Here is a 16,282-nt window from a genome sequence, read left to right as displayed (position 1 = left end):
CCAGGCGGCACGGCCGGTCTCAGCAGCCCGGGGATAGAAGGAAGTGACTCAGCGCCATGCCCCCCTAATTACTCCACGTCGGCGATCCGGAGCCCAGGGTGCCGTGTTCCCACACAGCGCAGTCCAGCTGGAGAGGATGCTGCCTCATAAGATCCCCCCCGCAACCCCCAGCAGTAACGGAGCTCCAGAGCGGCCCCACCTGTCAGCCACCAGAGTGCGCGGCCGCGGGGAGTCCTCCGGCGTCAGGGGCTCGCTGGAGATGCAGCTGGAACTGCGCCCGGGGCTCCGGTGATGACACTTCTAGGCGGTAATGGGTCAGGGACTCTCCCGTGGCCCGCAGCCCCAGCCGCTCAGTGTAAGTTCAGGCTGCCCAGGATGGCGTGGCCCCTCCCCCTCCGTGGCTGCGAGAGCTACTGGCGCCCGCTCGCCATTTTGCCTTTCTTCCCGCCGGCCGGTTGTGGAATCCGGGGGTAAGTCAAGCTGCAGGGTTCGGGCCTACTCAGCTCCCGGCTCAGCGCGCTGGCGGCAGCGGATGTTCATGCCTCGGCTGCTGTGTTTATAGGGCTCAATGCAGTCTCCAAGCCGTTAATATTCCCCTACGACGGTGGGATTGACCAGGAGCATTAATGGAGCCATGAAGTTCAGTCGGCTCCCGGCCACGCCCCCCACTCCAGTAAAGTTCATCTTTGCAGCTAAGAAATGGTAAGGCAGCTAGCCTGATAAAGGCAGAGTTTGGGGAGGCAACATTTTTTAAATTATCAGAATTAAAGACAAATGGTAGAATACGTCAGTTCACTTGAATGGTATCCTCAATAATGGTACACCAGGAGCTTGGGAAGGGAACTTAAGCTAACAAAATGATCTAGATGGCACAATACTTACCAACTTCAAATATTTCCTTTTTTCTGAAAAGGATAAAAACGATTTGCTTCCCCCATCGGACTTCTTTTCTTCAAGTTCTCTTTTACTTCTAGTACTGGGGGATGTCTGTAATTAGATTCAAAATAACAAAAGGTGAAATGGGCCAAGTTATTCTCAAATAACAATGCCACTGCACTTTCTATGGACCTCAAATACTTCTTAGATCGACAAAAGTTGAAATTATAAAGCAATATCTGACAGGGCATGCATCAAGTCTACCGTAAGTTATGACCCCACCCAGGAAGAACTTATGATGCCAAAAAGGCAGTAAAGCAAGTAAGCGTTTAGAGGGCTAGAAATAGAAAAACAAAGCTGGCACAAAACAAGATCCTAAAATCTGAGGACATGCTTAGAAAACAACTGAGGCCCCCAACACATTATTGAACGTCACTCAGCCTCAGAGAATGCTTGGAATGTAGTCAATAACCGACAGTGACTTCTAAAACAGTATGACTTCAGAAGCAGGCAGGGAAACTGGGAATTTCTTTGCATTTAATTGAACACACCAAAGTAAAAGCTCAAACAGGCAACAGTGCTTTAACATTCATTTAGAGAAACAGTTCACTTTTCCATTACACAATGCACACTCATGCTAAGGAAAGGTTCGAAATGGCTGGGAGCTATTTAGCTACTGCTTCTAGCATAGGAGAACCTGGTTACCTTGAAACAAACCGCTACCAGGAGCTACCTTTGTCTCCCCAGGCCAACTGGTGCCTTGCAAACATACATGTATGACATACACTGAGTATTTGAGAATGTTAATAAAGAAGAATTATGATACACCTGGTACATATTTAAACATAATGGATCATACATAATGGACAAAAGGTTTAAGTTAGCCTCTTCTGTAAAAGTTAGATTTGAGGTGCATTGTGTACTCACTACTGGTTCCACATCAGAAGCTCTGGCCTACCGTGCGATGCCTGACATACAAGAGCTGGTTTTAGCTCCTGCTCATTAAATCTTAAGCTAAAAGCCTGTTCCAGTTTAACCCATTTTACTATTAAAATGATGCACTTATTTAAAATATTACAAAATAAAACAATCACATTTAATTCACTTACACTCTATTAGACTAATGTTTTTTAGTTCAGCTATTGTCATTATGTGCAAATATAGACCTCAGAAGGTATCATTACAGCTTGGGATATGGACCATTCCCCAACTAAAGATCTGAGAGGAAGTTCTGAGTATTTCTAGAGACGCTGCCATTTTTGCCACTCGCAGTTCTTATTTACCACATATCCTGGTGCCCGTTTCATTCTCTCCTTTGTCATAGAAGACAATTGCAGACCACCCCCCAGCCCCCCTTCCATGGTTTATCACTTTTACTCCTTGATCTCCCCAATGCATGAGTGATAGCGACACAGTTAACCCTCAGAGCTAGCTTCAAAACAGACATGCTCTAAAATAACGCAAACCATATCAGGCTATACTAGGCTGGACAGGGTATTTTTGGTTACTAGTGCCCATTAGGTAGTGCTAGTATTATTGGCACACAAAGAAAATACTATTTCCATCACATAGTCTTGCCAATGGCTCTGAAATATTTAAAGTCAACGTACCAAAAGACTGGCTAGATCAGGAGACTGAAGTCTTTGGCCTTCAAGTTGTTTTGTAGTACAACTACCATTAGCCCTACCCAGCAGAGTCTATGGTGAGGGATTAAGGGAGTCCTAGGCCGGACCATCTGGAGATGTTGCAGACCCCATGTCTAGACAGAAGGCACCCATTGTGATGCTGGAAATGCATCGGAGGGACAGGGCCTCCGTATCCTTGTCCTTTACTGCTTTTTATCGTGTGTTCTGTCGTGTTTTCCATGCAGGAGTTCATGTGGGACTCCTGGCGGTGCAGCTCTCTTTTGGTTTGGTGAACTGACCCATGGAATACCCTTATGGCACCCATGGGTGGGGGTGCAACCCTGTGTCCCTAGTGTATGTTTTTGGGCACCTGTGGGTGGCCCGCAGAGCAGGGTATGGGCTGGTGGCAGCTCCATGCTGAAACTGACAGGTGCGCGGAGTATCCTCCATTTTGGGATGCCCCGGCCCTGCCATTGGGATCCGTTGATTCCTGATGGAAAACAAGATGGCGCCTGTGGCCTCTTGCTTTCTATTACCCATTACCTTGTTTTCCCAAAGTCCTGGGAAGCCCTGACTCTGTTCCTTCCCCCTGACTGGCTGTTGGGTGGAAATGCCATATATGGTGTTGTGAAGGCCTGGCCAGACTGGCTGGAGCCTTCCCGGTGATCTATGTTGTGGGTACCGCCTGTGGGTGGGACCTGGGTGAATAGAGTGTGTGACGAATATGCATTCTGTGTTGTGGGTGTCTAGTATCTGGTGGTTGACACAATGACTGAGACAACCCTGCCCGAAACCGGTATGAATGCAGCTTGGAGTGTTGAATGGCTCAGTACTTGTCCCAATACACATAACTTGTTGTGAGTGTCTGGAGAGAAGTGAATGGCCTGAATACCTCGTGTGCCCGATTGGCTGCCTGCCTGCATGCATGCATGCCCATAGTCGTGATTGGATGCTTGAGTGTGACCCTGCGGAATGAATGAGAGATCAACAGTATATCTTGGGACCTCTCACTGCTAGGAATCGTGTTCAGAAGCTGAAGTCCACTATGACGAGTAACTGGAGTAACGGATGCTTGACCTTGAAGCCCTGCTGGACGAGAAGAATTGCTGTTGCTCTCCTTCACAATCTGAAAGCTGCTGTGCCTCCAAGGACTGACCCAGAGAGGACCTGGTAAGGCGCCCTCTTCCCAAGCTACGAGGGACCATCGTGCACAGCTGATCTTTGCCAACGCCCCCCTGGTAGACAGACCTTCGACAGGCTGCCGACCCGATACGGGGACTGCTGCAAAACTCCAAGGAGAAGCACTCTGACTGTTGTCCGCCACTGTCGACGACCGCCGTGCTCCCATTTGCCTAAGAACTTCAATTGATCATCGGACGCTCTCGTCTGCATCGTCACCCGCTTGCCTCCCGCTGGAGAAGGCCTGACCATTGACGTGCCGAGGAGCATCCACCGGTGGGTTTTCCGCCACCTAAGGACCACAGAGACGCCGACGACTCAACGCCCTTGCTGGGCCACAGTTCTTCATCATCTCTTTGCGGTCCAGAAGTATCGTCACCGAGGTGCCCCGCACGCCTCTTCCTTGCAGGACGCCAACGCTCTGTCGTCAACAAGCACCGCTAGGAACGAAGCTGCCACTTCCCTGCCCTTACACTGTTCACTGTCGGACGTTCGATGACCCGTGACTCCTGCCTTAAAGGGAGGGCACTCAAGAAGGGCCGTCGATTCCCCGACACCGAACGCCAAGTTCCCCGACACCTCTCGACGATCCGTGGCTCCCGCCTGAAAGGGAGGCACTCAATAAGGATTGGTTGACGCATCGTCAGAGAACTCTACTCCACCAGGTACATTGGGGGGTAAAACCTTAATAAGAAAGAAGTAAGACTATTGAACATTATATGGACTGGGCTTGTGCTATATATCTTTATTTACAGGTTGCCCAGGTGGGGGCAGGGGGGGGGGGATCTCCACACAGAACTGTGTCTAGGCAATGGGGCCAGCATTCTCCTATTGTTTCAACCATCTTACGTTCCTGCCTATCTCTATTGTTGGTTTCCTCGTTATTGATCTGTGAGACATTTTAACTGTACAGTTGATGCACTTTAATGAGATTTGATAACACTAGTGGTACCACTTTAGAATTGTAGATATTTATCATTGTTGACTTCAGAGTAAAAAGTGTGTTATTGTGATCGTTTACATACCTTTGAATATTCATTATATAAAGACTGTTTTCAGTAATACAGTGTGTGGACATTCCTTTGTGGGGGTTTGGGGACTACACTGTACTTAAGAACCAGCGTGCATCACCTCCTGAGAAGCTAGGCCTTGATTGCTCGCCCATTGCTACCTTATGGAGAATCTTGGCTGGGGTCTTCTGTGCCTCTCCTCTACCATATAGAGAGCGGAAGTACCGACACCCCCTACCAGTCTTTACACCCATCAGATAAAACTGCAGTTGGAGAACCACGATGACTTTCCCAGTGTGCAACTGCTGTAGAGCAATGGGGCAAGGTGGTTCATAAGGTGCAAGATGATGAGCATTTAAAATAGTTAAGGGGGTTAAGTACCATGATGAAGACTGCTACAGGGACAGACCATGCCTTGCCTGAAAGATAATTGGTAAGGCATACATCAGGCATGCAAGCGGTCAACTAGATTATTACTGATCTAAAGTAAATCTCAGGTTAAAAAACAGTTTTTACTGCTAGGGAGCCTTAAAAATTGACTACTTGCTGGCACCAGCGTATGTTTCAGCATTTATGTGAAGGATGTCGGAGCTTGGAGAATTTCAAGAGTTTAGTGAACATCAGATTACTTCTATGTGTGTAATAAACTGATGTGAGGAGGATGGTGGCTTGGAAATACTGATAGGACTTTGATGTAAACACCTCAGCGACTTCCTCTTGGCGAAGTGCAAGTTATAGGTAGATGGGGGCATGGTTGGGGTTGAGTACTGCAGCTTTGAGATATTTAAAAACATTGGGTTCATATGGCAAATGTTACTTACCAACAATAGTATTTATGTAGCTTGTATCTGTTTAAAGTCACATTCTATTATCACCAGTACAGAGCAACTCAACCCAAATACACACCTGCATGGAGGGTTTGACCTCAGTGGTGCCTGCTGCAAAGTGGAAGCAGAGGCCTGGGAGCATTTCTAGGTCCCTGAACAGACAACATAGGCATGGCAAAGACATGGACAGGCCCAGATTCATGGGCACAACCTTCCTTGACGATTTGCAGAGGCACAAAGGACCAGAGTCACAATGTCCTGCATGCACAGTTTGAAGATCATCCTCTGCTGCCTTAGCAATGCACTGCGTGAGGACTAGACTATGGAAAGGAACTTAAAACAATTCAAGGAAGGTTTGCGATGCATTTTAATTATTTCAGCTACTGGACCTTTTCCTTGCTGCTTTTCTAGACTGCCTCCTACTGGGGCTTCCTGCCCCAGGAACTCCCCCCAAAGAACACTTTTAAAATAAGGAGTTAAAACGGTGCATTACACAGCGCACTCTGAAATAATGGGTACAAAGCAGCCAGATTGCTATTGGTTTTGCAGGGCAACTCCAATCAAAAAATGCAATAGATCCAAGTCACCAACAGTGCACAGGATAATGTCCAATGCATTTTCATGATGCCTTTGCCTACAATAAATGCTAGTATAAATACTTTTTCACCCTGGCTGCACAAATCTATGCCAGGATTCCAATAAAAGAAAACACTCATAGTATTATTAATGGCGTTATGCGTGAAGCAAACCTAAGAAAACATGTCCACGCTGGCTCTGCCAACGCGTCTTTGGCTTGGCCTTTAAAAATGCCATGCCACAACATGTAGCCATGTCCAAACTGCGCAATGTAGGCCAGTCTAGACAAAGGACACCTACGTTTGCCTCACCCTTGAAGCCTACAAAAAAAATGCCATAGTAAGAAATAGCTAGACTGGCTGCAACAAAATGCCAGTCTCGACACAACAGATCATCCTTTCTTTTATCAACCACATTTTTTCCTGGCATCTTTGTAAAGAAATGGCATTGTTATTGCGTCCCTGTCCTCCCTCACCCCTGCCCACCACCTGCCAAAGTCAGCTCACAACCTAGCACAAATGCACACACATTTGCACAACATTCCGTAGCCCATTCATACACAGCATCCATACATCATACACATTTTATAAAAAATGTATAATCTTTCCTGCATGCAGCACAGTCTGAACTCCACTCCATGCGTGCAAGAGACAGCGCTCCACTGACAACACCCGATCCATTTGGATGCGCCCCCTCCCACATTCAAAGATGCAGTACCCCAGCCTACAACCCCAATGCATCACGCAAGGCTGGGGAAACAAAACACCCCAGCTTTGCATGGTTCATTCAACCTGTGCACTTGGGTGCAAATCGCCAGAGGAAAACAGGAAGCAAGACCAGGCAGAGCAACAGAGGTTCAAATCCCAGATGCGCACTTAGTAACCAAACCCAGGTATGGTATTAGGAGCATTATAAAAAAAATAAAAAAAAAATAAAGGTTCTACATTGGTAGTGCCTGCATTCTCCAAACTTTGTGAAGAAACTGACGATCTATAGGAGTTTACGAGCATATATAACCCCCACCCCCCAATGCGGGTACCTCCCATTTATTTATGCTTGTAGCTATGTACACATGGTATTTCGAAAAAGGCTTGTAGGGAATAGGAGAGGAGGGCCAAAGGGGATTGGGTTGCACTAGGGAGTTTTTCTACTATCCTATTTAGGACTTTATAAGACTCTCTCTAATTGGCAAAACATAACTAAAACTTCTAGTATAGGCCTGTACCCCTCAAGGAAGGGGTAGCTATGGCAGAGCAATCAGGCTTTTGTTAGGAGGGATTGATGGCGGTAGGAAGGTACAAAGAACTTGTAGCATAACAAACTGTCCAAAAATAAAACACTTATGCACTCTGGGAGAGATATAAACACACACACACAGGCAAAGAGAAATCTTTACAAAAGGTAAAAACTATTCATAATTGGCAAACAATAGAAAACCAATGCAATGGTTCTGGTAAGTAAACCACAGTGTAAAACACTTGTAGAATGGCAGTGTGAAATTCAAGGGAAGTAAAAACCACTTTGTAGGATATTAGGTTTCAGGAATAAAATGTAGTTACAAGACCAACGTAAGCAGGTAAGCACTTTTCAACACTTGTAATACTGAGACTGTCTCGGAGTCAGAAGGACACTGGGCATCAGTGGCCTGTTGTAGGCAGAAAAGGATGAGGCACAAGCTGTAGAAAAGTCAGAGTTCCCGAGGAGATTCTGTAACAAGTAAGTACTAAGCTTTTTGTAGGAATAGTGTGTTCAGGGACTTCATAGAAGGCTCCCTGAATGCACACCTCGGTGAATATGCATTGGCGAACACCCAAACACAAAAATACCACCTCAGCAACAAAGGAGCAGCAGAACGACACTAAGTATTACCTTGAGTCTCAAAGTACCTCAGCAGTGAACACCTCGCAATGCAGCAGCTACAGGACCCAGTCAACAAAGTCTTGGTCTTCTGTCGAAAGGAAGGACGTGGGAAGGGATTTTGCAGCAGCAGTCTAGTGGAAAGGCTCCCAGCAAAGGATTCTTCATAGCTTCTTGAGGCTCTGATTTTGGCAGCCTTTTGAAGATGCCAAATGAAGAACGGTTACTGCAAAGTACGCCTTGCGGCTCAGTCCAGCACTCTGGTGAGGAGACATCAAGGAGTGGAATCTTATCTCTGGAGGTCCAGAAGGAGTTCAAAGTTTCGGGAGGATTCAATCTTCTGAAGACTATGCACTGCACAGTGGTCACAGATCCTAGGTTATTGGTGACTTGCAGGCATGAAGGTCGAAGGTCATTGTGGGATGGCTCAAATTGCAGATCGTCTCAAGGATGATTTAGCCCCATCTGCCCAGAGGAAGGGGGGGAGGGGGGGATCATCTTTGGAGTTCCTCTGTCGAATGGAAGATTTTAGATCAACTTGAAGCTCCAGATACTGCCCAGGCAGGGTTCATTCTAGAATGTGTGAGGTTGGCAGTGCCTGAAAAGGTTTTCCTGTTTAAGAACCAAATGTATAAACAGAAAGGGGTCAGCATGGGGGCCACTTTTGCCCCGGATATAGCGAACCTGTACATGTCCAACTTTGAACATTTGTGTCCATAGCGACTAATCAGTTTGGCAACTTTATCGCTACATGGAAAAGATATATAGATAATGTCTTAATTGTGTGGAGAGGAACAGCAGAATCACTTATTGAATTCCATAGATGGTTGAACAGGTGCGATCCCAACATCAAATTCACTACAGAATGGAGTTTTGACTTTATGTAACTTTCTAGGTTAAAAAATCTTCAAAGTTGCGGAGGGACTCTGTAGCACCCCATACAAGAAGCCAACTGATCGCAATAGTCTTCTCCACTTCACCAGTTTTCCCCCAGCTAATCTGAAAATGAATCTTGATGGGCAGCGTCTGCGTATTTGAAGGAACTGCTCGGATAAGACAGATTTTGAAGTACATGCTGATCAACTCAAGACCAGATTACTGGACAGAGGGTATCCAATACAAATTGTCAGGAACAACTACAAAAGAGCAGCCAACACAGACAGCTGTGTCTTGTTGGTTTGTTTGTTTGGTAACGTGCACCAAACCCGTAGGCAGCCGGGCGCAGCAGAAAAGAATACTTAAGACTTAGTTACAACATGGAATCAATACAGTACAAACAAGAAAGATACAATAGGGTTACAGTGAGGGATACAATAGGTTACATGGATTCATGTAGGAGGGGTACAGTAGCAATAAGTACATTCATGGTCAGGTGTATGAGTAAGTACTACAAGGTGTCCAAGGATCATAGGTCATTGGATCGCAGCCAGTTTAGGGAGTTCTGTCTGAAACTAAAATAAGACTGATCAGTTTGGAGGCTCAGAGGTAGTGCATTCCAGTGTTGTGTATCTTTTACTGAGAAACTGCCGCCTCCTGATTTAGTTAACTTGAATCTAGGTATCTCTAGACAGTGGGAGATGGCTGCTCTGGACAGGCAAGTCAAGGTTTTTCTGGTCATTCTCTCTGTGAGGTATGGGGGAGCTGCATTATTGAGGCATTTGAAGGTGAGTGATATGGTTTTAAGTAAAATCCTGTCACTTATCTTTAATCAGTGGTGGTCTCATTTGAAATTCGAAATGTGTTCTCTATTGGTTTGATTAAGGCCAGTTCTCAAAGCATTATTTTGAAGTATTTGCAATTTGGTAAGGATGTGTCTGTTGGCTCCTAGATAAAGGGCATTGCAATAATCCAGTTTTGACAATATTAGAGCATTGGCGAGGGTGATAGAATTTGCTTCTGTTAGATATGGTGGGCAGGCCCTGATAAGTTTGCCTCTGTAGGCAGTAGAGGAAGCCACGGAATTGACTGTTTTTCTTAATAAGGTGGAGTCGAGATAAAACCTAGTGTTTTTACCTCATTTACTACTTTGATTATGTTCCCCTCTATACTGAATGAAGCATAGTTGAGATTAAGTTTTTTTAGGTTGGCTTTGGAGCCAAGCATCAGGTTCTCCGTTTTATAGTCATTCAGGCGGAGGCCATGGGATGCCATCCATGCCTGAATGGGAGGTATATTTCATTTACCAAGGCTGCATCCTTCTCAAAATTGCCCGAAAGGGGAATGAGGATCTGGGTGTCATCTGCATAGTTAGTGTAGGTGACACCCAGTCTGCCTAATTTATCGAATAGGGGCTTGGTAAATATATATTGTACATAGTGGTCGAGACAAGATCCTTGTGGGACACCACAGAAGACTCATTGTTCTGTTTGCTAAAAAGGACTGGACCCAGGCTACTGCGTCGCTCGAAAAGTGGGCCGCCGATGCTAGGTTTCTGCACAGGACTGCATGGTCCACCAAGTTGAAGGCCGCCGACAGGTCGAGGAGGAGTAGCATGGCAGTTTTGCCTTTGCCCTCATGTTCGTCTATTTGGGTCTTTAAATTAACGCCGTTTCAGTACCATGTTGTGGTCTGAATCCGGATAGGCGGGATCCTACTAGGTGATTGACTGCAAAGTAGTCCTGAATTTGCAGGTATGCTACTCTGTCAATTATTTTAAGGAGAAAAATGGTACCGTGGTGATGGGTCTGTAATTGGTAGGGATGGATGGGCCGAGAGTCTGTTTTTTGAGGAGCGGGTTTGTACTTTTTTTACCAAATCCAATGGTTTGCATGAACCATTAGATCTAAAAATGCTACCACCAAAGGTTTGAACACCATGAGTTCGATCCTTTGGTGGAAGAATTGTAAAAAAAAAAAAAAAAAAAACGGGGGCTGCGGGGGTGTCCCCTGCATCGTCCCGCTCACTATACTTTATAGTATAGTGAACGGGGGTTGAGGGGGACACCCCTACAGCCTTCCGTAAAAATAAAAAAATGAAAAAAAGAAAAGGACCCTGCGGCGCCGGTTCCCGATCACGGAAGTGAAAGGGAAATTGCGCCGCAGGGACTCAGCGTGAAGGCAAAGGTAAGTGGGGTTTGTTTATGTTTGGGGTGTAGGTGGGGGAGTGTCATGGGTGTGGGTATGTACATGTGTTCGCATGAGAAAGGTGCAAACATTTGGTAGTTTGCACCTTTCTCATGCGAACTTTCCAGCCACGGCAAAATCAGCCACGGTCGGATCACGTAGATCCCTTGGGACAGTGTTGGTTTTGAAGGAGGCATTTGATTCGTTTTGAAAAAAAAAATGCGCTAGGTCTCTCGCTGCATCTTTGACTATTTGGGCAGGACAGTTGTCACCCTGACAGTAGGATGATTTTTTCCATTTCCAGTATGGAGACTTTGGTGAAACTGAAAGGTGCTGGCATGTTAGGGACTTCAGTGGGAGTGGAGACGTGTGGCTCAGTAGGCGGCAATGAGGATTTTTTTATTAGCAATTTTTATTTGGAGGGATGTTATTTTGCTAGATAGGGCGTTCTGGATGTTCGTGCACCATTGTTTGTCCTTCGGTGCATTGTCTAGAGGGGGTATGGGGGATTCTAGTTCCCGGAGGATCACAAAGAGCTCCTTGGTGTTGGAACTAGCTTTGGAGATTCTTTCGTTGAAAACGTCTTTTTTGGTACAGATTATTTCTTTCTTGTATTTGTTAGCCAGCTGGATCAATTGTAGTTTGTTTTTCTCTGAGGCAGAGTGACGCCAAAGGGATTGTAGTTTTCTTTTCTGAATTCTAAGCTCTTTAAGATGGGGTGTGAACCAGGCGTTGAGGTGAGCCTTCTGTTTACTTTTGCGAAGTTTGGCTGGCGCAATGATATCTAAGGCATTGGTCATTGTGTTGTTAAAGACCTCTACTAGGAGGTGTGGGTTGGAGTTGCTTGTTAGCGAGTTGAGAGATGGGAGGAGATGAGGTAATAGTTTGTCAGATGTAATATCCCCCCCCCCCCAATCTAGTGGTCAGTGGTGGTGCCATAGCAGTGGCTTTTGGCATTTATCTACTGTTAATGAAAAGTCTATCAGGCGATGGTCTGTCCAAGGTTGCAGGGTTATATTCATGATGGTGGTGGTGCAGTTCAGGTCAGCTACCCAGTCAAGGCTTCTTCCTTTGTCATGGGTGGTGTCGGGGACTTTTTGGGTCCATACTCCATACTTTTTAGTTGCTATAGATTGTGCTTGTTTATCCTCAATGTCATTTAAGAGCAAGTTGAAGTCACCCAGCATTAATATCCTTGATGACTCTTTGGTATTATTGGCCAACAGGCTAAATGGGTCGTCCTCGAAGGTACCGATCGGTCCCGGCGGTCTATATAGCAGGTAGATGGTTAGTGTCTGGTTACTGGATATAGGTAGTTCGGCCGTAAGCATTTCGCAAGATTTAAGTGGAAGTGGGGTGCCAAGTCTTAGGGCAAGGCTAGTTTTGGCTATAATAGCTATACCTCCCCCTCTGGCATTGGGTCTATCCACGCTGAGTATCTGATAGTTGTCTGGGATAGCTAGCATTAGGGCAGGGCCTGCTGCGTCATGTAACCATGATTCAGTGACCGCCAGGAAGTCCAGGTTATCGGAGGATAGGTGGTCAGCTATTTCAGTGGCATGTGCCATTCGGGATCTTGTGTTGGTCAGGGCTCCAGACAGGGATGTCATATTTTTGGGTTCATGGGAACCAGTTGGGTTAGGGCTAGGTTGATTGGTTCTAGTGTAGGATGTTGGTGGATGGCAGCATGTGAGGTTTGGGATTTTGGGCAGGGCCTCACAAGCAGGTCCTACTGGAGAAACAAATTCAGGGACATTGGTATTGATCTTAGGGTGAGGATTTAGATTGATGGAATTGTTCATTCTGGGCTCATAGAGTCGGGCTAGTCTAGCTCAGAGTCTATTGTTTCTGTCTGGTAAGGGGCAGGGTGAGTAGTTGTAATAGGTATGGCCGGTTCTTTCCTGTATGCATAGCGTTAGTTCTATTCCACAGAACTGGCTGGTCCAATATTAACAGGTAGGTAAAAACAGTGGTAAGGGTTTTAGGCAAATTATAATCCACAGGATAGGCTAGTCCAGTATAAGCGAGGCTGGGTAAATTCACAAAGTTGGGCAAATTAGGCAAATTAGGTTCACAGAGTAATCTAGTCCAATATATACATTGCAGGTAACAAACAGTAGTGCAGGCATAGGCAGGTTAAATGCACCCAATAGCCCCAAGTGAAACCAGAGACACAAAGATTAATCTGTGTAACTACATTCAGTCCTATAAGCAATGCGATTAGAAATATTGTCAATAACAATCGGCACCTGGTTAAACAAGGAACTTGGGCACAAACATCGATGTTTGCATTTAACAAAAACTTCAGTTTGAAGCAAAAATGGGTGCACACATATGTAGACATAAAAAGCAACCAGACTGTTGAACCAGTGTGGGCTCCCACCGGTAATAGGCCACTACAAATGTGGTAGATGTGTGGCCTGCAGATCACTGAGACGAGACCAAACACAGGTTTGAACATGGTCACATCAAGTGGGAGCTTAGACACCACACCAACTGTCAAATAAAGAATGCAATATACATTGTTACATGTCCCTGCAATTTGATAAACCCCTAGTGGAACACTACATCAAGATGGGCCATACTGATGAAGATTTGTGTTGGTCTATTTTACAAACATTGAAAAATCATTCGCAGGGTGGTAATATGTCTGCTCAGTTGCACATAATAGAACAGAGATGGATTTATCGTCTTGCTACATATATGAAAGGGGGATACCAAAGGAGCTCATAAAATAGTCAGCCGCCCACATCTGTTTATTTCATAGTCCAGTGAGGCATATGCAGGAATGGAATTTTTATTAATCCAATGTGCCATCTAGCCATCTATAGGGGTCGGAATGTAGATGGGTCCAGATTAGCTACTAATTCCACAGATGAGTTCCCCAGGGCGTAGGGACATATACCAGCATACTAGAAAGGTACAGCACTACGCCCAGGTTATTTCCATTCAGGGTAAACCGCACTGGTCATGAATCAGTCAGGGAAATGTTTATGCAGCACGCTTGAGTCTTGCCAGCTATTGCATGATAGTCCGCCCCCCTTTTAGATCAGGGCACGGTTATACCTATACATGCATGAGTTACATTAGAAGGATTCAGCTGGCACTACCCATACTTTTTACGCCCATGAAAGCCACAATGATGGTACATAGTTATACATAGTACAATATAGGACATGAGAATTCAGCCACAATTTTGCGGCAGTCCGGTTTCGATGTCTAGGGCATAGTAGTTTTGAGACCTTCTTCCAGCTTCGGTATATAATCCACTAAGTAATGGGCGTTCTGATTAGTCATTAGATTTAGTCTCTCCGGCACCTAATAGGCAAGTTGGCGGATCTCACTGCCAGTTAAGCTCTTTCTTGCAGCGCAACTACTAGTCACATTTTGTGTAGCCTCTGTTGGCAGTTCACCAGCACTGACATGGGAGTTCTGCATGTAGGTATAACGGGAGAGACTTTTGAGAGAGGGCATTAATGTGCCATCTCATATCCAAAGCAAAGCAGGGCCATTGTAGTTCAAGTAATGGCTAATAATATACCTAACTAATTTAGTCCACATATACGTTCGTAGAGGAACAGGTTGCTGAGGGCCAACAAGAGGCATAAGATCTGCGTTCCACTTGCTCAAGATACTGAGGGGCAGTGCAGACTTGCTTTTAGGATCAGCCGCTGAGTTCCAGTATTTCACCAATTGAATGCAGTAATACACTTGTCATTTCAGGTACAGAGGAGAAAAACTTTTTCCATCTAAGAAATAGTGTTGAGTGACCTTACAGACGAGGGGGATTCAACGTTCCCAGTATAGAGAAAGACACAATCAATGGTGAGTATACAAGGGTCTATATTGGACTTCGAGAGTAGAATATCAGAATAAAAGGATCTTAATAATGAGCTCCAATTAATTTTGTTTGCTCTAATTTTTCTCTTAAATCTCCTCATTTGCATCAGCCCTTTAACAGCAAGGTAATAGGAGCTACCAGTGATTTAGCTAAACCAAGTGCATGCAAGTAAGTTCAGCGATATTGCGGCTACTCTGTACAGGAACCTGTGTGCATATAAACCCATGCAGAAAAGTGACAGAACTCTGAGTTTTGCTCATTTTATATTTTGATGACAATAGATGGGCCCTCTTTCAAGTGATACAGTCGCCTGAACATGAGCAAGTAATTTCCAGAATCCCAGCCCTACAGCTCAACCTTTGAGGTAGGTCCAGGTTCCATAAACATCCAGGTTATATAAAAGCAATGAGATGTATACAGGTGAAGAATTTACAAGTGGGGACAGAATTTGAAGTGTAATAGTTCTTTTGTTTTTTTGTAGATGGCCACAAGTACAGAAGGGTGTAAAGAGTGGGGCAAAGTGAGGCACCCACCATTGTCCTGAAGAAGGCTGGAGCATCAGAGAGCCATAGCAGAGAGAGGAGCACCGAAGAAGAAAACTCCTTTCCTTTGACTGGTCGGAACCATAAGACCCAAAAGGAACTTTAATCAGAGCCATTACGATGATACCTCAATCCCATCCTCCCCTTACGACCAACTTGTGCAAATCCCCAATTCCCGACAATGAGTATCCACTTCTGCTACCCCTTCCCTTTCCTCATAGTATGTATGAATGTGTGGAAGTAAATGTTGATATGTAAATTGTTGCCGAGTATATAGGTGGTTTACCTTTATTTATTTTTTTGTTTAATTATGTTATGACTCAGTGACGCACATTACTGGTAGGAATGAATGCAATTAAGCAAAAGGGAGGTGTCCTACAGACACCGAACCTGGCCGGCCTATCCACAATCACAATGGAGGCATCCGTACGACGCCAGTACGACCTGCATGTCCGCATCTTGTGAACCACCTATAATTAGTTGTTGGAGCAGATGTTTGTCCGTTGCACAAGTACATGCATGCGTATCTCTTCCTCTGCTCCTGTGCAGCATATGCAAACAAACTTGTGATGACCTTTGATTAGTTTGAGCCACCCACCCACCCACGTCCTACAGCCGTACACGTAAACATCCCACCTGCTATACCCTATAACACCCAGCGTGTCCCAAAATGGTCGGCGCATGTGTGTCGCACTATGTATCAGTCCAGACATGCCAATGGTGTGCATAGGGCACCTTTGCACATGCGCACAAAGTATTCTGACCAAAATGCTTCTGGCGAACAGCCATCCCAATCAAGAAGATTTGCAATGTCAACATGCGACCGCACACACCCTGTGCGTGGGCTTTTATTTTGCAGACACGATCCGGACAGCGGCAAAGTACCG

General features: G+C 45.5%; 1 protein-coding gene across 3 annotated transcripts in view; it reads right to left on the bottom strand.

Moving 5' to 3' along the window:
• Positions 1-16,282, bottom strand: part of ITGA6 (integrin subunit alpha 6) — a 328,225-nt gene that overhangs the window by 51,779 nt on the left and 260,164 nt on the right. For all 3 annotated transcript variants that reach the window (XM_069616222.1, XM_069616220.1, XM_069616221.1), the window contains one exon: positions 883-987. In XM_069616222.1, coding sequence (XP_069472323.1) covers positions 883-987 — 105 coding nt within the window. The remainder of the gene's footprint in view (positions 1-882; positions 988-16,282) is intronic.

The sequence above is a fragment of the Ambystoma mexicanum genome, chromosome 9 (assembly GCF_040938575.1).
Source record: "Ambystoma mexicanum isolate Mex_15411 chromosome 9, UKY_AmexF1_1, whole genome shotgun sequence".
Lineage (NCBI taxonomy): Eukaryota > Metazoa > Chordata > Amphibia > Caudata > Ambystomatidae > Ambystoma > Ambystoma mexicanum.
The sequence above is the reverse complement of the archived record's forward strand: the minus strand, read 5'-3'. Positions and strand labels throughout refer to the sequence as shown.